The 21,151-nt window shown below is 41.1% G+C and overlaps 2 protein-coding genes across 3 annotated transcripts in view; one reads left to right on the top strand and one right to left on the bottom strand.

Annotated features, from left to right (window-relative positions):
* Window positions 1-7,669, top strand: part of TATDN1 (TatD DNase domain containing 1) — a 29,955-nt gene extending 22,286 nt beyond the window's left edge. Inside the window, exons 10-12 of one of the 2 annotated variants that reach the window (XM_026646367.2) lie at window positions 709-779; window positions 2,907-3,033; window positions 7,523-7,669. In XM_026646367.2, the coding sequence (XP_026502152.1) occupies window positions 709-779; window positions 2,907-3,033; window positions 7,523-7,625 (301 nt within the window). In that variant the 3' untranslated portion in view covers window positions 7,626-7,669. The other variant, XM_026646363.2, reaches the window with a different exon arrangement.
* Window positions 7,670-9,085: 1,416 nt separating this feature from the next.
* On the bottom strand, window positions 9,086-18,253 carry RNF139 (ring finger protein 139). Its single transcript, XM_024205452.2, has 2 exons — window positions 17,936-18,253; window positions 9,086-11,112 (listed from the first exon to the last, which is right to left on the bottom strand). Exons 1-2 carry the CDS (start codon window positions 18,114-18,116, stop codon window positions 9,317-9,319), a joined length of 1,977 nt encoding a protein of 658 aa, XP_024061220.2. The 5' UTR covers window positions 18,117-18,253; the 3' UTR covers window positions 9,086-9,316.
* Between the last annotated feature and the right edge of the window lie 2,898 nt (window positions 18,254-21,151).

Below are 21,151 nucleotides of genomic sequence, written 5' to 3'. Positions count from 1 at the left end.
TTCACTTTCTCCACACCGCTCATGATTTTATATACCTCTATCATATCCTCCCCATCTCTTTTCCAAGTGGAAAAGTCCTAGCCTCTTTAATCTCTCCTCATATGGGACCTGTTCCAAACCCCTAATCATTTTCGTTGTCCTTTTCTGAACTTTTTCTAATGCCAGTATATCTTCTTTGAGATGAGGAGACTACATCTGTACGCAGTATTCAAGATGTGGGCGTACCATGGATTTATATAAGGGCAATAAGATATTCTCCATCTTATTCTCTATCCCTTTTTTAATGATCCTAACATCCTGTTTGCTTTTTTGACTGCCGCTGCACACTGCGTGGACATCTTCAGAGAACTATCTATAATGATTCCAAGATCTCTTTCCTGGGCCACCTCCCAGGGTTGTCATTTTTAGCCGTGGCTTGGAATCACAGCTGGGAACTTTTTTTTAATATAAGTTGAAGCAAATACTTAAGCATTATTTAGAAATTAATTCTTTAAGAAACCACTTTTGCTAAGAAACCATTTTGTAAGCAAGGTAATTAAATAGCAGCCAGACAACACTGTAATTAATTTCTAAAAGTTATGAGCTTCATAAGGCTCTGAGATGATTCTAGTCACACATGACTTAAATATGGTTTGAACACAAAGCCACAGTCCTTTAACAAAACATCAACTTAAGTCCAAATTCACTCCCTATTTTTATGATTTCTAGCTCACTGAAAACAGAAGCCAACTTAGAAACACTGAAGTCAATTCCTAGTGAAAGATTAATGATAGAAACTGGTAAGTTGCTATTCTGATGGACCATACTGCATTTTTTTTAATGTTTTGAAAACTTTATTAGAAGTGGAGTTATGCTTGTATGGCAATGAATATAAAGGGCAGTCTACAGACACAAACTCACCATCAGAGTAACAGGGGTAAGGAATAGGGAAAGGATTACCTTGTTCTCTATGGGTATGTCTACACTGCAGTGTAAGCCCAGGGTTGGAATTCAGGCTCAAGCCCAGCCCCGCGTTCCTTCTAACACACAGCTCTCTCTAACCCACGTCTCAGACCCAGGACCCCAAAGGGGTGGAGGGCCTGAGTCAAGCCAGGACCCACAGTTCAAGCCCTATTGCTCTCCAGCATAGACATAGCCCCACTGGACTTGTGGTCTGGGAGACTGCCAAAAGTATTCCACAATCCCACAGGCCAACTTTTTGTCCTCTAGACAGTCACATTTGAGGGACAGTCAAGTTTTTCCACACTGCACCATAATCAAAGGGCGAGAGCGGCCACATTTTGGGAGGGTGTTAAGAAGTCTGGGATATGGGTGGTTGGATTCAGCCCCACATAATGCAGTGTAGATGCTAGAGCCCCAGGTTGGGATCCAGGGTTCAACAATTCCTAACATGGGATTACAAATGAGTGTAGATGCTCAAGCCCTAGGTTATAATAAACCCACTGTCTGCTAAATTGAATTCTGTTAACCCTGGGCTTACACTGAAGTGTAGACATACCCTAAAAAACCCTCTGCCAGACTCAATAAGCAGAGTTCACAGGCTCCAGCAGTAATTATATTCAGCCCTCTTCTGCTGGAAAAGAACCTAGATCACCTTGACCGAGACTGAGGGCATAAATGAATAAAAGGGGAGACACTAAGCAGAGTGTAGATATGCCAAACGCTATGGGAAAGAACATGATAAAGGCCATCCCAATATCAGCAGTAATGGCACTTGGGTGCATACCAGGAAATTCCAATTCATTAAGCAAAACAATATGAAAGAGGGCCTGAAAATACCTCCTGGAATAATTAGTTATGACTCAACTGATCCATTAGTGGATATCGGTTCTACTCACATTTATTTCAGACATCAGTAGTAGGACAGTTAAATATAGATTAGGAGATTTAGTCAACAGTTATGTAATCTGGCATATCTGAAAAAGGCTATTTTTAAAAACTCTGGTTAAATCCCTGCATTTCATTTATGTCTTAAACAGAGGCACATCAGGGTGTATATCAGTGATACTCAGACTTCAGTAAAAACAAGGAGTCCAGTGGCACCTTAAAGACTAACAGATTTATTTGGGCATAAGCTTTCGTGGGTAAAAAACCTCACTTCTTCAGATTCTTTAAGGTGCCACCGGACTCCTTGTTGTTTTTGTGAATACAGACTAACACGGCTACCCCGATATCAGACTTCAATGGTTCAGGACCCAAACTGGCAATCAACATTACCCAAAAGAGCCATAGTAGTGTGAATTCATTATTTTACTAACTATAGTACTATATATTCATATTTAAACAGTATGACTGGGAAATATTAGTTCATATATATATTATTCTCACAGCAAAATGACTGACCAAGTATTATTGTTTTATCAACTACAATTGGTTACTATAGTAAAATCATCCTGATTGGTTGATAACTTAGATTGGTTAATAATTAAATCAGTGTTTTAATATCATGTGCTGAAAAGAGCCGCAGGAGATGCATTAAAAAGCCACTTGCTACTCGCAAGCCTCAGTCTGAGTATCACTGCTGTATATAAACTTTCTGTGGGTTACACAGTGGTTCACTGGCTAGCAGCCCTTGTCATGGTAGCATTTCTCTCCTTGCTTCTTTTATTGTACTGCATTATTGTTGAATAAAGTGGCTAATTTTATAATATGTAAAAATCTTACAGAATTTAATATAATGGAATAGTAATTTGAAGTTATTTATTCATCATTATGGATGTTAAATTAACTAATCTCATAATCATTCCTTTATCATTTGGGAGAGAAACTGTGCTTAAGAGGAGTGATTTCGAAAATGGGCTTTGGTCTGTGGAAGGTGGGGAGGACATAAATTGACAGAAGAGCAAACAATTATATGAAATGACTAAACGATTGTATACATTTAACTCTTGTTTGAATCATGCTAGATGCTCCCTGGTGTGGTGTGAAAAATACTCATGCTGGGTCAAAGTATATAAAAACAACATTTCCCACAAAAAAGAAATGGGAAGTAGAGCATTGCTTGAAGGACAGAAATGAACCTTGCCATATAATGTAAGTATGTAACTTTTATATTTTAAACAAAGATTTGAAAACATACACAAGTACATACAAAATTTAGTAGGCTTAAACCAATGACAGAATTTTTGAATCTGGAGCAAGGTGTTGTACTCTAAGATATGTTTAACAAAATACATATATGTTTTGTGGCTAACTTTTCAGAGGTTCTTGCATCTCCATTGATTTCAGCAGGAATTTTGGAAGCTCAGCAAATCTTAAAATCAAGACCTTAGTGATGTCTTTTCATTTGATATCCCATGTATTCCGTCCCTCTATTTTGTAGTTCCCTTTTGTAACAAGAGGTTAATTCTCCCCTTAGCACTACCAAAATAGAGTCCAAATACCCAGATTCTAATTAATGTCACTGTGTTGCTCCTCCAGATGTACATGCAACACCAGAAGAGCCAACTGTGTGATCTTTTAAAGTGGGAGGGAGGTAGCGGGACATAGAGACAAATCACCACTGGTTTAAGAGCACTTCCAGCAGATGAGGAGGCTAGTGTTGGTGTAGCTGTAAACCTGAGGATCAGTAGCAAAATGAAACTGATTAAGATCACATCAGTTTTGTTCTGCTCTACAGCCAGTAAAAACACCAGTTTGAGGTTTGGAGATAAACAAGAATGCCCCAAAAGGGAGTTTGGAGAGGGAAACTCTTCAGGTGCCTGTGGACCCCATTGCTCTAGAATCTAAATGTCTAGAAAAAACAAACAGAAGAGGGTAAAAGTACTGCTTTTGATTTAAATTTTATTAACTATAATCACTAAATGAGATTGGTGGCTGAAATACTCAAATCTCATCAAATGCTGATCCCCTATTGTTTCAGGCTGGTTTGGGGGTTAGATCTGCTTTCTCCTGTTTCTACCCACCACCACAAAACATTAAGTGAAGTGCTCTGATTATAAGTAGGCTTAAAAGAGTTTGATTTTTATTATTTTTATAATGTCAACAGTGATTTTTTTCCCAGTTTTTATCAATTTACATTTCACAGTTGTGGGAAATTATGGGGGAGGTGAGGCAATTATTTAATGACAGTGGATGTTGAGAGTCAAAAGTTAAAGCTGTATAATTGTAAAAACAGAAATGGTCAATATCACGTCTAAATATCCTTTAATCAAACTCTAAGTTCTCAAGCAGCATTTTTCTCTATCTGTAAATTTCAATTATCAATGGAAAAAAATTTTCATCAGTTTGTATATGGTGAAATTGACATTTACCTAAAAATCAAATTCTCCCAAGCTTAGTTGTGACTTTAATTCACTTTTGGCCCAGTAACAGTTTGCAAGAGTGTCTGTCAGCAAGAATGTAAATACATTTGTAGTAATCAAAATCTGAAACTAGTTTTACTTATCATAGAAATGTTCAGTCATTTTGAAAAAAAAAAAGTTATATAAGTTAGTTTTTAAAAGCTAGTGTCTTAAAAAAAAGTCTTTGGATACAGCTACTAAAGAGTCCAAATAAATTTGGCAAGTAATCCACAAGATAGTTGATCGATCTTACTATGATATGGCATCATCTATTATAAAAGTGTTCAGAAGCTCTTTGTGCATAACAATTTGTAGGAGCCTTTGAATAACATGTGTACTTTTCAATACATTATCAGACCTTATAGGGACATAGTTTGATTTAACAATATTTTGACAACTTATATATGTCCCCAACTTGTAAAGTTGATCTGCTCACTAATGCTGTTTTAGAAAGGTTATCTGGATGAACCTCAAATTATGTTGAGTCTACTCCTCCTCTTCTCTACACACATGCTTTTCAGCTGCTCCTGTTTCAATTTAGCTGGTAGCAGTCAATACCTTGTTACAGAGAGTAGGGGAGAACATGCAGGGGAGCTCCCCCCCGAGCAGTACATGAGATATGAAGTGCAACTAACTATGGATACAATTTTATTTAGTAATTATTTTACTGGGGGCGGGGGAAGGATTTTCTGATTTCAGTGACAGTCAGCAACCTGTAACATTAGTCACATTTTGACCTAAAAATTGTATACCTAAAGTCAGTCACCCTTTAAAATGATCACAAATAGCATGCAGCCAACTTCAACCCTGAAGATCAACTGTCAAATATAAATTGGACAAAACAAAATCTTTAGTTGGTTACTTTAAAAAATGACTTTAGTCTCAGCTAAAATGAAGTGTGATAAGTGACACCGGAGGCCACCTTAAGCTAGATCCACAGAGATTTTGGTATTTAACTGCCACTTTATATGCTTACATTCAACTCTTGCTCTGCTGCTGCCTAAATTCCTGCTGGTGGGCACATGCAAAGCTGACCATGTTCTGATGCTCAGCACCTATTTCATGCCTAAGTCCCAGTGGGATTCACAAACTAGACTTTCTCTCATCTATCTTGCCTGCAGGTCCTAATTTGGTAGGCATTCTCAGGGATCACTTAAGAACATGTCTACTGGAATGGACCCTAGAAAAACACAGCCTGAAAAGGAGGTGGAATACTTTGTCACTGGAGCAGAGACCTGAGTTTCCCAGGATAGTATGCTAACCCCTAGGCTATAGCGTTCTCTCTAGGTGGATGATTAAGTATGTGACACAAAGTAAAACAGCTTCAGCAGGAGAGATTGAGAGACGCTCATCCCAGAATACCCTGTTAGCCTAACAGTTCAGGTACTCACCTGAGAGGTAGAAGACCTGTGTTCAAGTTCCTGCTCTCAATCAGGCAAAGTGGACATCTGAACCTCTCTCTCCCACATTCTGGCCAAGTATGCTAACTACTTGGCTACTGAGGTTAAGGGCAGTACCCTCCTCCAGTTTTACTTGAAAAAGGGCTGAGCTGATTTAGGGGTCTAATTAGGAAATGATTCACAGTGGTGAATCCCAAGTGGAACCAGGCACCTAATTCCCTTCAAGGGGGTGAGGCTTAGGCAGAACCTCTCTCTTTGGCATTATCTACTGGTTAGTTTAGGCAGCTTCCTGCTCAGCCTATGATGGCTTTTGTGAATCCCTTTTTTAGGCACCTAACCATTATGCACAGTGCAGAGAGCATGGGAGCCTGACTCAGGGCTAAGGTGTCCTCTGGGTGGCAGAGCACCTAAATGTAGACATTACAAGGCTGACCCTACATCCCCTTTATGGATCAAGCCCTTCATCTTTAACAACAAAAAGATGTGGCTATTAAAGGAGGAGGGTAAGGTGGAAAGTACTATCAAAATAAACTACATCAGGCCTTTGTCATAGGCCATCTGGTCATGGTCTGTTCTCCATGAGGGGAAAATTCCCCGTTATTGTCAGAGCTATACAGATTCTCACCTAGTGTTAGGTGGGGTAGCTACATAAGCTTCTGTAGAGCTATGCCCATTTACACTAGCTAAATGTCTGACTTTATGGATGTCAGGTTGAGATTTTCTATTCAGGAACCTAAATAGGTGGCCTGGTTTTTCAGAAATGCTGCGCAGCTTCTACTGAAGTTAAGGGGAGCTGCTGGGTGCTCAGAACTTTAGAAAAAACAGGCCACTTATTTATTGGCCTAAATATGGACTTCAGCTTAAGATTTCCTAGTGAGACTTCCTGAGGCCAATCCTCAGCTGGGGTAAATTGGTGTAGCTCTACTAAAGCTAATGTATCTACAACCAGCTGAGAATCTGTCCCTTAATGATCACTTTCACTTACTGTTAATGTCTTGTGCCTACAACAACCAACCTGTGCAGAAAATTTTCTTGTGAACTTAAGCTTTTAGTAGAAATAAAGATCTTGAAAGAACTTAACTGAGTTTTTTCCTGAGATGTTAAGCAGAAGTGTATCCACTAATTCAGCTGCCTCTAAAGAAGCCCAATATTGCATTAATAGTCAGAAGGTAGTCCTAAGGGCCAGGGATCACAAAGTAGTGGAAGGAATAACTAGTCCATCCTTGTCTCTCAGCTACTAATTGAAAATCTGTATTTTCTAAATACAAATAAGTGGCAGTGCATTGCTCCACCTGTCAAGGCTTTCAGGGTAACAGTTTTTTAAAAGTGCAACTATTAAATTAGTCTTATCTTTTGGCTTCTTCCCCATCCCTTTTAACAAGCTATTGTTAAACACCTAAGAACTTGTTCATTAGAAATCAAAAATTTGGAGAGGGAGCAAGAGTATAGAGTATTGAATTGACTACACTCTTAATGAACTTCATCCTTTGAACTTCTGATGGCCTAGGTGAGAGATTTATACTGCACTTTATCCAAAATAGCAGAAATTTCACCCGTAAAGCAGAATCACTTTCATTGGAATGTAAGGTTGTTTACCTACCTACATAGGCAAAGCAAAAGTTGTCAAAGGATCAAAGATTAAGAGACTGCCAGTGAGTGGTTGATGTTTTAAGTGGCAGAAGCTAGTTACTGTGTGCAAATGAAACTAAAGTATACTTTCAGCAGTAAGTCCCAACCATGTTGGTCCCCTCATAGCTAATAGTGTACACATGAACTAAACTGACATTAGTATTTTTACCATGACACATAACTGAGTAAAATTAACTTTTTTCTTTTTAGTCAAGTACTGGAGATAATGACGACAGTAAGAGAGGAAGACCCACTTGAACTGGCCAACACTCTTTACAACAATACTATTAAAGTTTTCTTTTCAGATATGTAATGCTATGTTTCTTACCTCAAAAATATAATAGTACTTTTGTTGTTGTTGTTGCAGGAGTGTTTTTTTTTTATTAAGTTTTATAGTAAGGTTAACAGGCTTTGCATACTTTTATACAAAATAAAGGTATGAAAAGATTAAACCTGTCTTTGTAAACCTCAAATACTGAACATCTAAAGCAGGGGTTCTTGCAACAAATTTTTTCATAGCCTCAGAGTGCAGCCACCAACTTTCTGGTGGCCACTCTGACCATTTTTCCTAAAATACTTAACTTCAGGAAAAACAATAAATGTGGACATATACATGTCCAAATGTAGGGGTTTTTTTGCAGACTCAATAAAAAAATATACAGTTGTTTCTATTCTTGACTGGACCTAAACAGAATAGAAACAAAGTACTTTGCAGGGTTTGGTTGGTTGTTTGGTGTGGGGTTTTTTTTGGGGGGGGTTGCACTGTTTTGGGTTTTGTTTTTTTAAAGATTTGCTAGCTCGTAAGTCTGTTTCTGTGAAAAGTGATACTTGAATGTTTATCACTTTTCACAACAGCAGGCTTGTTAGCTAGCTGGGAGACAGTGAAAAGTGAAACACTTCTACCACGATATAACGCTGTCCTCGGGAGCCAAAAAATCTTACTGCATTATATTGAACTTGCTTTGATCTGCTGGAGTGCGCAGCCTGCCCCCCCCCCCCCCCCCCCCCCCAGCGCTGCTTTACTGCGTTATATCGGGTAGAGGTGTATTAACATACAAATATCACTTAAAGCCTACTCCTCCAGTGTTTGTGGTGCCAAAGGGGGTAGAGTCCACTGCTTTGCCCCCCATCACTGCCCAAGAGGCTGTGGCCACATAAAAAGCCCCTGGTGGCCACATGCAGCCACGATGGCCGCTGACCTAATGCCTCAACAAATGTGGTCTGCTTTTTGTACAGTTTCACAGCTCTACTTACCTCACAACATTTTAGGATCAGTTTTAAGGGTAGTCTGGAACAGCTCATCTATTGAGTCATCTTTTCCAGTACTCTGACTTTGTATCAGATTAAAATAAGTCTGCAAAAAGCAAAATTCCTATTTTGCATGGTACCGTCTCATAATATTAGTGAAGTTCACCTGTCCACCATACATCTTGGTTCTGAGAGTTTTCCAGAAAACCTAGCAATTTCATTCTTATATTCCACACCCACAAGTACTTTTAAGTTTTCTACAAACCTGAACTTTATTTTGAGATAGCTCAAAAGTTTTATAGCTATAATGTTCTGCTGATGTTTTTAAATTTATAGGTATACCAGTTCCTGTTCAAAACTTTTCATCTCTAATTGTGTCTTCTAGGCATACTGAAGGTCTCATTTCTCCAACAGTTTAACTCTCACCCAAAAATCATTGTTCTAGAATTATTAGTATGCAGTCTTTGGCACAGCAGATAGACTGCATGTGTCACTATGTCACTTAAGTGTTTCTCCAACTTTGTCTTAAAAACATGTGAAAACATTTTATTCCATGTACAATAATGTACACAAGTTTAACGTGGTCATGAAAGAGACCAGAAATAATTAGTGGTATATTTACAGTAGCACACCAGAGTAAATGACAACCATTCACAGACAACACTGAGATACCATTGTTGTGCTTAAGTATACAATGATGAAGTGAAACTTTTATTCTGTTGCTGAACTCCATTTTAAACAAATACCTCAGTGATTTTAGTCACCCAGGGAGTCAGAATCAACATTAAGAGTCTCATTCTGGTGTTCTGCCACATAATCATCATCACTATTGGTACTGTCATTATCTTCATTTATTTCATGTGCAGCTTCAGCAGCTTCTTCTGCAACTTCTACAGGATCTTCATTAGGAGCAACAAACCCATTGTTAGAGATATTTGCATTTTCCTTTTCTTCAATATATACTTTTTGATGGCACATTGGACAAGTGTCTTGAATATAGAGCCATTTCCGAAGGCAAAGTGCATGAAAGTAATGATTGCATGGAGTAATACGAGCAGATGTAGTAAACTCATGGTAGCAGATTGCACATACATCATCTATTTCATGTAACCGACTTCCTTTTACTTCAGGAAGTGAGTTTATTTTCTTAACAGCTGTCCTGCGATTTATAAAAGTTGTCCAGCCATTCTTTGCTTGCAAGTAGATGTTGAAATAAGCATGAAGACACATCATGCAAGCCCGAATCTTACTTCCTGATTCAAATACCATGGTATAAGCTCCATTTCCAAACATGATTACACCAAATATAAACTCAATAATATTGCCTGTTGAACGAACATAGTAGACATAATCATCAAGCTTTTCCCACTGGACATTATAGTAGCCATCAATCATGAATAGTACATAAACAGTGATAGAAACAATTACTTTTAGGCAAAGTTCCACACAGAATGCTGTAACTGCAAAAAGCCATGTATTTAGTGCATAGTGATGCCAAAGGATGTAACTGAGCAGAACTGGAAGAATAAAAAGGCAAGCTGAAACAAGAAGTACAGGGAAGTGTCTGCGAAATGACGACACATGGGAGGCACTGAGAGACATTAGTACAGGGTCTGTCATTCCATGGATAAAATGCAGGACTGCAGTTAACAAAAGGCACATGTTTCGACATAGGCGAACTAGTCTCTCTTCTGGCTTTAGACCACTTAAGCCAGTCTGCAGAGCCAAAATAAAAAATAAAACAGGTGCTACAAAACCAAGCCTCTTGTCATCATCAGTTGATCCAATAAAAGCCAAAATACCCAGTCCCAAATAATGGGCTATTGAAGAAATTACAGCACTCATGCCTAAGACAGTTAAAGTAGAATCACACCCACTTATTATAAGACTGCAAACTAGTTCCCAACAATTTTCCCAAGAAATCAAGTAGAACTTCTCTTCTGTATTAGTTTCTGCCATCTTGACAACATAAGTTAACACAACTGCTTGTGCTGTAAGTCTCGTTAGCCAGAACACACGCAGTACAGCTGGAAAACGAATCCTTTTCCACGTATCTTCCATCAATAGCTGTAATCCATAAATGCGATACATATGCCTTAAAAGGAGATGAACGTATCGTGTGGAATAATAGAACCATTTAATTTTCATAACTAAATTGATTGTGGTATATAATGTCAGAATTAGGCCTGAAATAAAAACTAAAATCTGTCTGACATTTAAAGGTAATTCAATGATCAAGCCTATTATAGGAATCAGTATATCCAGTATGATTAGTTGGGAGTATATGGACTGCACGTTTAACAATGTAACATATCCAATCCCAAAGGTAAGCTGAAGGATAGAAAGTGCCATCCATAGTGAGGGTCCTTTATGAGGGAGGAACTGAATTCCAAAAGCTGCTGTGTAGTAGGCACTGTAGAAGTTTATGTGCAAAGAAGCATAATAATTCACCAACACTGAGGTTGCAGCTAGCAGAAATGCCGAGCTGATCATATAAAACTTGAAAAGTGCTCGCTGTTGCAAGACCAGAACAACACTGGATACAAAGACCCCTAAAAAACAGAATGAAATCATTTAGTTTTCAGCAGAAATTAGACATATACATTTTACCTATTAACTCTCATGATACACAGTTCAGAGTTTTTAGCTTTGACGCTTTTATTTACCTTTAAACTTTTCTATAAGAAAACATTTGTGACTAGAGCTACTGTTTAAACTTTAGCTTTTTCTGTGCAAGAGGCACCAGGGTACATGACTACTTAACTTGCCTTTAATACAAACAAAAAATGAGCATACCACACCAATTAAGCAAAAACACTAAGACACCACCACAACTGTCCGTCTTTTTTGCAATTTCAATATGAAGACTTAACTACTTTCCCCATCACGGTAGAGTGGGATCCTTCCAGATCAGTGTTGAAGCACAATGCAAGGAGATTAATAGATTTTAAGACCTGAAGGGACAGTTCATCTAGTCTGACTTTCTCTATATCACACACCACTAAATTTCCACTCAGCTACACCCGTATTGAACCAAATAACTTATTTTTGACTAAAGCACTGAAGTGGCAATGCCTGAACTCTTCAAGTAAAAAGTGGGCTGTAGCCCACGAAAGCTTATGCTCTAATAAATTTGTTAGTCTCTAAGGTGCCACAAGTACTCCTGTTCTTTTTGTGACTCTATAGAGGACTTTAGTCTCTAGGACAATTAATCCAGAGCCTTTCACTAACTTTTTTTTTATTATTATTTTTAAAACTTAGAGAAACAATATAAGCAAAGGGTTGCTATCAGAATATATTTTGAAACCTTCAGACATTCTTAAATTGCTGCTATTTTGAGGTGTCTACTTCAATCATCGTTCTAAAAAGTCAAGCTATTACAACATCCTAAAATAATCTAGTGTCCAATTCATTTAACTTTTTAGTTTGACAATAGGAAACCAATTATTTTTGTAATATAAGTAGCGTGATATTAAGAGAGAAAGCCAAGAATACAACTGTGCACATTCATTTTCATACAGGATATCATATTCCTATCCAGATCTGTAGCAAGTTGCTGAAAACCTAGGGTAAAACCTACAATTTTTTTTACATATTTCTAACGGTTATGTTTGACTCAAATGACAAAACAATCTGCTCCAATTTGCTTGAGGCAGCATTTTTCAACCTTTTGAGGTTGGTGACCACTTATTCAAAGTCAAATTTTGCAATCTAACATTTTTACTCTTACTTTTATAGTAAATGTATTAACAATGATAAACCTATATATTTTTGTGTGTGTTGAGAGATTGGTAGGGAATACTTGATTTGAAGGGTAAGGGTCTGCAGGGAATAGGGGAGCAAGATTTTCTTTGTTTTAGACTGTGACACCCCCACCTCCCCGACCCAATTCCTTTCATGACCCTGCAGGGGGTTGCAACCCACTGGCTGAGCATCACTGGTCTAGAGAAACCAAAAATGTACTGACTACCCTTACAAGCTGGTAGATAATCTCAGAAATTAGACCTAATTGGGAAATAGAATGGATACTAGTCACTGTAGACCATTCCCTATAGCACATTTTAAAGTTTGTTTTCTCAGTCTAGATAGATTTAGTTTTCCCGAATTATGGAGGGAATTTTAGGATTTGGTTCCACAGCTTAGTAGATTGTTAGGAAGTTTTCAGATAAAATGTTCATTAATTTCATCTTGTAATTCCTATATATACATCCTTGTACTACCATAAATAATTTGATGTAGTTTCATGTTTATACTATTCAGATATTTTTGAATTGTTATGCCTCATCCTATGTCATTTAATCTTTTTTTATAAGTGTACAGATTTACTTTTATTGATCTTCTTTGAACTCCCTCTAATTTATCTATCTCTCTTGTAATAAGGTGTCCAGAACTGAACAAAGTCATACAGAGAGGAACTACTACCTCCTTGTTTTGTGACATGATGCTTTTGTACACGCATCACAAAATTGTATTGGTCTTTGCCTGCCATATCAAGTGCAAACTCATACCAAATTTGTTGTCTGTCAATTTCAGGTCTCAGCATATCTGTTTGCCACATTTTCCCCTCATATAGAATTTGTGATTTCTTTTGCCCCGGATTTAAAAGCTTGCATTTTTCCATGTTTAATCTTGTTGTGGTTTTCTTGGGCCATGTTTCTGATGTCTATAACATATATTTGTATTATCTCTGTCCTTCCAATGCCTCCTTCTTTAGTATCATCTATTAATTTCATTAGTGTGCCATTTATCACCTCAACAACCACCTCCAAGTCATTAATGAAAATGTTACATACAATGGGATCTCACACTAGCCTCTATGATACCTCAATAGTCCACGACCCTTCTGTCTATGCGACAGTGTTCACATCCTAACCGGTTTGGATAAATTTTGACTAATATTGTGAGTTGCTAGCACCTTCATTTGGAAAATCCAAATATATCATACCTGGTTCATGTGTTTTATGTAAGGACAGAACCCCGTTGCTTTCTGAAAATAATATTTTAAATTGATTGTTGCACAGTGCTCTAAATCCTCTGAGAAAAGACTTACAAATAGTAAAAAACAATTATCTCAACATTAGGATGACATTACTAATAGTGTCATTTGTATCTTCCCTTACACTGTAATCAATACCTCTAATTCCCTTGTTTCTATTCTCAACTGCACTCCCTGCAATTTGTCAATATCTTTCTGGTAATGTGGTACCCAGAATTCAACAGAGAATTCAAACTTCAGTAATATAAGAGCTGTATTAGAAGGAACTATTACTTCTCCACATACTATTTATTTTCTAACTCTTTAATCAGCCACTGAACTGCCTTTCCACCCCCAACTCTGTCCACCTCAAGCTCAATCTGCACTTAGAAAACAACATCTCCAGTGAACCTGTCAAATCAGCACACCCCAAAGAGGAGATATTGCTTTCTGAAGTGACAATTTAATGCATTAGACACACATGACCCCAGAAGTGATTTTAATGCTTAAAGAAAACTGGGAGCCAAAGGAGATGGTGAAAGGAGAGTGTGTAACTAGGGAGATAAAGTGAGAGGTTAAGCAGAAAGGTTAGAGAAAGATTGCAAATAGCTTTAGGACACCATTCTGCCCTGACTTCCTATTCACCTAATCCCAGTTGAAGCCAATGTGATTACTTACATAGGAAGTAAATCTAGGGAGAACTGAATACAAAAATTTAAACGGAAGCAACAGGATTCCATAATGTACCATAATTGTACAGTATTCCATTCATTCTTCTCAAAACAAGGTATACTATCTGGAATAGTGTTTCAAAACTATTCAACAGCACTCTCCAAAAGTATCAATGAAATGTCATTGGGACACACAATCTTTCCTCCCATCCATAGGATAAATACCCTAATTTAGCTATTTTTTAAAAAGTCAACTTGTTAAAAGTAGAATCAGTCCAGACAATCACTGCCTACATGTTAGAGTTTTACCAACAAAACTCTTCCATTATTTCAATATGGCATAATCTATGGTATTTCAGAGTCAGATAATATTTCTGTTTATGTTGATCTCAGTAACACATCTGTCAGCTGCAAAATGAACAGTCTTCAAGTATTCAGAATATAGCTAGTTGACGAAATACTGTCTTAAGTATGTCTTAATAAAGCTGTTTCTGATTGCAAATGTAGACTGTAACAGCTATCTTTTCTTATTTGAGGGGTAGGGAAGAGAAAAAATTAAATATAGGGAGAAATAGTCACTTCATTACTGATCAATATGAAAGATATCAATATCTTAAGGAGGTTATCCAATTAAAAGTGGTCAACATCACTTTTGGGTAGGAAATGTGTTTATATCGGTGCAGGATTGTTCCTACAGTATATCAAGGGCAGCAGCCAGTTTAATTTTTAAGTGCCTCAAGCAATGAAACTTCCAAAACTTTCCATGGAGAGAAAAAAAAAAAACAAAGAACAAAATGATTACCCTCTCCTTCTCCAAAAATCGATCATACAGACACCATTCTGAAGATGCCTTAATCATATCATTACACACTTAACAGAGATCATCCAATAACCAACACACCAAGTCTCATTTACGTGGGATTAATTTCAAAGCACTTTCTAAAGCGTCTGCCTCAGGACTTTGAAAGGTGTTTCAATGAGACATTTAGAAGTATCACTTTTTAAAAAATAATTAATTTATCAGTTTGAGGTAGTACCCACACCAGCTCAGGGAACAGAGGGAGAAAGTCAGAGCCTTCCAGTCCCGCAAGACAAAGAGATCTTTCTAAAGCACAGGGACCATTTATTCCCCCTCCCTTTCTCCCCACATACAGAAAAGCAGGAACAAGAAGGGCTCCTTCTCCAAAAACACCAACACCAGCTGCAACTGAAGGCACAGTGGGCAAGTGAAGGCTTTCTAGCCTGCATACTACAATCCAAAGAACCCACCTAGGCACTAAGCCATGTAGCCTACCCAATTCTTCACATGAGCAGCAGCAGCAGCCAGGAGAGGCCTTTACAGCCTCTGGACAGCATCATTTACTCAACTCTGAAAAGATTTGTATTTGTAAAAAAAATTCTATTTTATCACTAAAATTTAGACTCTCTCCTTTTATCTGCTCTATTGTTGTTGGTTGCCTTTTATCTCTCTTCCACCCCTTTAACACCGCAATTCCTCAGCTACTCAACCTCATTCTCCTTCTCATTGTATTTTGTGTTCCTTTTCCCCACCTTCTGCCTCTCTCCTGTCTTTTGGGATTGCAAACTCTACACAGATGGGAACGTCATTTGTACCATGCTTAGGACAATAGTACCCCAGTCCTGTTTACGGGACACTACTGTAATATAAATATATTATAGCGCCTAACCATCACACCCAGGAAAACAATGAAAAATTACCCAATATCAACCATGACTCCTGTCAAGTTTCACTCTTATGAGGGTTACCCTCCCATCTGAGGATTCTTTTTCATGCACTTTATAAGCTATAAAATTGAAAAAACTGGGTTTGTTTAGTCTGAAGAAGAGAAGACTGAGGGGAGACATGATAACAGTTTTCAAGTACATAAAAGGTTGTTACAAGGATGAGGGTGAAAAATTGTTCTAGTTAACCTTTGAAGATAGGAAAAGAAGTAATGGGCTTAAATTGTAGCAAGGGAGGTTTAGGTTTGACATTAGGAAAAATTTCCTGTCAGGGTGGTTAAGCCCTGGAACAAATTTCCTAGGGAAGCTGTGGAATCAATGTCATTGAAGGTTTTTAAGAGCAGATTAGGAACACCTGTCAGGAATGGTCTAGTTATTATGTAGTCCTGCCTTGAGTGCAGGGGACTGCACTAGATGACCTCTTGAGGTCCCTTTCAGTCCCACACTTCTATGATTCTATTACACTCAAAGATTTTGCAGTATGTTTCAACAACGCATATTACACTTCTGATTGTTGTTTTTTTTTAGTCTCTCTTATCAGAATGTGATATGTGTAAGGACACCAAGCAAAGGACTGTGGAAAATCTCCAGACTATACAGAACATTACAATGTCAAATGTAGAGAAAAAGAAAAACTCGAAAGAGAAATGGATAGTAATGCAAAATGGTCACATGGCAGAAGACCCATTACCACTGTGTAATCTATTTTAGAGACACTGAAGGTATTAGCTTCAGCATCAATTGCAGGCCTTGTTAGCCAGATAAAGTTACAATAATAATTCCTAACACTTATATGGAATTTTAAAATTTTCTAGGGTTCTCAAATTGTTACTGAGGAGCAAAAATATCTCATTTGAAGGCAGGTTAGGAGCCACACGCAGAAAGAACAGAAAGAGGAAAGAGGAGAAGAGAGCCCTTCTGTTTAAGTCAGTTAGGAAATATGTAGCAGAAGAGAGTGAAGCGCTATGAGCTCAATGAAGTGAGACCAGCAGCAGGAGAGGAGGGAAGTGCAGACATCTCTGCTCAGTGCAGGTAAAAAGGAGGGGTAGGGAAACAGAACAGAAACTAGAGCAGGGGTAGGCAACCTATGGCACACGTGCTGAAGGCAGCACGCAAGCTGATTTTCAGTAGCACTCTCACTGCCCGGGTCCTGGCCACTGGTCCGGGGGGCTCTGCGTTTTAATTTAATTTTAAATGAAGCTTCTTAAATATTTTAAAAGTCTTATTTACTTTACATACAACAATAGATTAGTTATATATTATAGACTTATGGAAAGAGACCTTCTAAAAATGTTAAAATGTATTACTGGCACACGAAACCTTAAATTACAGTGAATAAATGAAGACTCAGCACACCACTTCTGAAAGGTTGCCAAACCCTGAACTAGAGGCTGGAGAACTCAGATCAGCTGGCAGTGAGACAGGAAGAAACAACAGGGAGGCAAGAGGCGCTCAGGGGAAGGGGCACTAGGTATAGAGGGGTTGCGGGGAGACAGGAGGCAGCAGGGAAGAGGCGTGAGACTGCGAGAAGAGTTATGGGGAGGGCAGCAGCCACAAGGAGACGGGCGGGAGGGTGACTCGGCTGAGCTGGGAATGGGAAGGGAGGCAGACTCCAGCAAGGAGGGTGGTGGATAGTTGGGAAGGGAATGAGAAGTGCAAGTATCTCGGGGCTCAGGGGATACCCAGCCCGCCGCGGCAGTGCTTCCAGGAGCCAGGGTGGGATAGGAAAGAGGATGTAGACAGAAAGAGGTCTCCCCCAGCAGCACCCCCAGGAGCCCGGCGACCAGGGCGTGGAGAGGAGAGGGATGGGGGGGTCTCTCCCCCAGCAGCACCCGAGGAGCCCGGCGAACAGGGGGAGGGGAAGAAAGGTGGGTCTCTCCCACAGCAGCCACTCCAGGAGCCCGGCGACCAGGGCGTGGAGAGGAAAGGGCACGGGGGGGGTCTCTCCCCCAGGAGCCCGGCGCACGGGGAGGGGGAGTCTCTCACCCAGCAGCCGCAGCAGCACCCCCAGGAGCCCGGCGCACAGGGAGCCCCCCGGCAGGGGGTAAGAGTTGAAGATGGCGTCGATGAGGAAGAGGCTGGGCACCCGCAGCGCAACTTCCAGCCCGGTTCGGCGCCGCGAGCGCAGCCGCAGCTCCGGCAGCTGCGGGGGGCCAGGGGCCGCCATCCCCCGGGACCTGGCGCCTCGTACCGGTCTCTGGCCCAGGGACCTCGCTGTAGTTCTGCTCCCGCCTCCCGGACGGCCTAGGCCCCCCGCAGTGCGGCCGCCTCCATGTTCCTTTCGCGCTCGGGCCTCGGCCTGCGGCCGCCCGCACCACCCTAGGGGGAGGCGGAGACACGGCGCCGTCACAATGTGCGGCCCCGCCCCCGGCTTCCGCCGGTGGGTCCGGGAGTTTTCCCGCCAGGAGCCCTGCTGCCCCCGGGTCCCGCACCCCGCGCGGCCGTCCCCTCTCCCTGCCGTACCATGAACCTGTCCCTCACCCCCTACCGCCGCCCGTAGCCCGTCACTGTAACCCCCCTCACACCTCACTGCCGCCCGTAGCCGGTCACTGAAACCCCCACTAACACCCTACTGCTGCCCATAGCCCGTCACTGCAACCCCCCTCACACTGCACTGCCACCCCATAGCCCCCCCTCACACCATACTGCTGGCCCTTCACACACACCCCACAGCGCATTGCCGACCCATAGCCCGTCACTGTAATTCCCCTCACACCCTACTGCCACCCATAGCCCGTCACTGTAACCCTACTGCTGCCCATAGCCCATCACTGTAACCCCCCAACAGCATACTGCCACCTATATTCCGTCACTGAAACCCGCCCTCACACCCTACTGCCGCCCATAGTCGGTCACTGTAACCCCCTCACACTGCACTGTTGCCCCATAGCCCCCTGCAAACCCCACTGCCACCCCATGGCCCCCTATAAGCCCCACTGCTGTCCTATAGCCACCCACATATCCTACTGATACTCTACCTATTGCTCGTCCTCACACACCTCAAACCCCACTGCTGCCTAATTGCTGCAACCCTCGCAACACCCACTTCTGCCCCCTTGCACCTCCTAATACCCCTCAGACATCTCAGTTGCCACTGCTGCTCCACATCCCCCCTGGAAACCTCAGTGCAACCCCCTCTCAAACCTACCTACTGCACCCATCACATGCCTCAAATCCCACCTGCAGCCTCCTCCATAATCCCCACAAACCTCACTGCAACCTCCCTCTCACACATCTCAAAATCCCAGTGCGGCCCCTCTAAAATCTCCACAAACCCAGTTGCAGTCTCCCTCACACACACACTTTAAACCCCCTTTCCAACCTCCTCATATGCCCCCAAACCTCACCTATGCACAAACACACATGTTGAAACCCTACTGCAGCCACACTTGTATATCTAGGCCTTGTCTACACTACAGAGTTTTGTTGACAAAAGTTATGTTGACACTCAAAAAGCGCTATAATAAAAATCGGTATTGCAAGTTCACACGTGCTCCCTCTGTTGGCAGAGTGCGTCCACAGTCGGGGCACTATCATCGACAGTGTGAGCAATGCACTGTGAGTACCTATCCCACAGTGCAGCTTGACACCTGCTGCTAGTCTAGTGGGAAGGCGGAGCGGATCAGGGCACATCTTGGGATCAGGTTCAATATGATGCATCGTTTTCCGTCCCAGCATTCCAGGGGCCTCTGGCTTTCTTTCACGGCATTTTTCAACGGCCCTTGTTTGCTGTGCACCCCGGCATCTTTTTGTGAAGGGATGGATCCCGCACTGCTCTCCTTGCTCTGATAACTCTCATTAACACATCACAAATGGCAGTGCAGTTAATCATGAAGTTCCTAACTGGACAAGACTTGCAGTTGCCTGATATGGTGTGTGATATGGATAGGAGCAACTTTAGATTTCTTTTGGCATTCTCAGAACAGCTGCACACAGTGGACCATCACTTTTGGGCTTAGGAAACAAGCACTGAATGGTGGGATTGTACTATCATGCAGGTCTGGGATGACAAGCAGTGGCTACAGAACTTTCGGATGTGGAAAGCCACCTTCATGGAACTGTGTGTGGAGCTCACCCCAGCACTGCGGCACAAGGACACCAGAATGAGAGCTGCCCTATTGGTAGAGAAGCGTGTGGCAATTGCAGTGTGTAAGCATGCGACTCCACACTGCTACCGGATGGTCGCAAATCAGTTTGGAGTCGGGAAGTCGACCGTTGGGGCTGTGTTATTGCAAGTGTTCGGAGCACTTAATCACATCTTGCCACGAAGTACTGTGACTCTGGGAAATGTGCATGTAATAGTGGACGGCTTTGCAGAAATGGGTTTTCCTAACTGTGGAGGGGCGATAGATGGCACATATATTCCAATTTTGGCACCAGAGTACATCAATAGGATGAGGTACTTCTCTATGGTGTTGCAGGCGCTTCTGGATCACCATAGGCAATTCACTGACATCAACACAGGGTGGTCCGGGAAGGTGCATGAAGGCCTGTATAGAAAGCTGCAAGCGGGGACTTTCTTTCTAGACCAGAAGATTACAGTTGGGAATGGATCCTGGGAGACACGGCATACCTCTTACAACCATGGCTCGTGAAACCTTACACAGGAAAATTGGATAGCAGTAAGAAGTGGTTCAACAACAGGCTGAGTAGATGCTGGATGACCGTGGAATGTGCCTTTGGCAGATTAAAGGTGCTCTGGCAATGTTTTTATGGCAGGTTAGACCTCAATGAGGGTAATATACCCATAGTCATAATCACGTGTTGTATGTTGCATAATATTTGTGAAGCTAAGGCTGAAAGGTTTGGTCAGGGGTTGAGTGCTTAGGCAGACTGCCTGGCTGCTGATTTTGAGCAGCCAGATACCAGGGCTATCAGAAGGGCCCAGAGGGGGGTAATTCGAGGAAGAAATTGTGACATTTTGGGCCTTAAGTTCAAGTAAGCAAATGATTAAACTGCCTGTGTATGTCTTGGTAGTGTCTGCTATCTCAATTTGTAAGACACACATAAAGATGAGTTATTGTTCAAAAACTTTGCTATTATTTCAGAAAAAAACAATACACACACACACACACACACAGAATTGGTGGGAAAGGCGGTACCAGGGAAGAGCAGACTTTCAGAGCTGTGTGTAGGTCCAGCTATCATTTTAAAAGTTGTCCGAGGGGGTGGAGTGAACGGGAAACCGAGAACTTCCAGAAA

The sequence above is a fragment of the Terrapene carolina genome, unplaced genomic scaffold, assembly GCF_002925995.2.
Source record: "Terrapene carolina triunguis isolate 2854851 unplaced genomic scaffold, T_m_triunguis-2.0 Scaffold58, whole genome shotgun sequence".
Classification (NCBI taxonomy): Eukaryota; Metazoa; Chordata; order Testudines; family Emydidae; genus Terrapene; species Terrapene triunguis.
The sequence above is the reverse complement of the archived record's forward strand: the minus strand, read 5'-3'. Positions and strand labels throughout refer to the sequence as shown.

What these genes read in the sequence shown, in the direction of transcription:
- RNF139 (XM_024205452.2), bottom strand. Translation starts at nt 18,116, where the DNA reads ATGGCGGCCCCTGGCCCCCCGCAGCTGCCGGAGCTGCGGCTGCGCTCG. An exon ending in GGTGCTGCTGCGGCTGCTGG is followed by an intron (nt 11,113 to 17,935) that starts GTGAGAGACTCC and finishes TCTGTTTTTTAG; the next exon opens with GGGTCTTTGTATCCAGTGTT.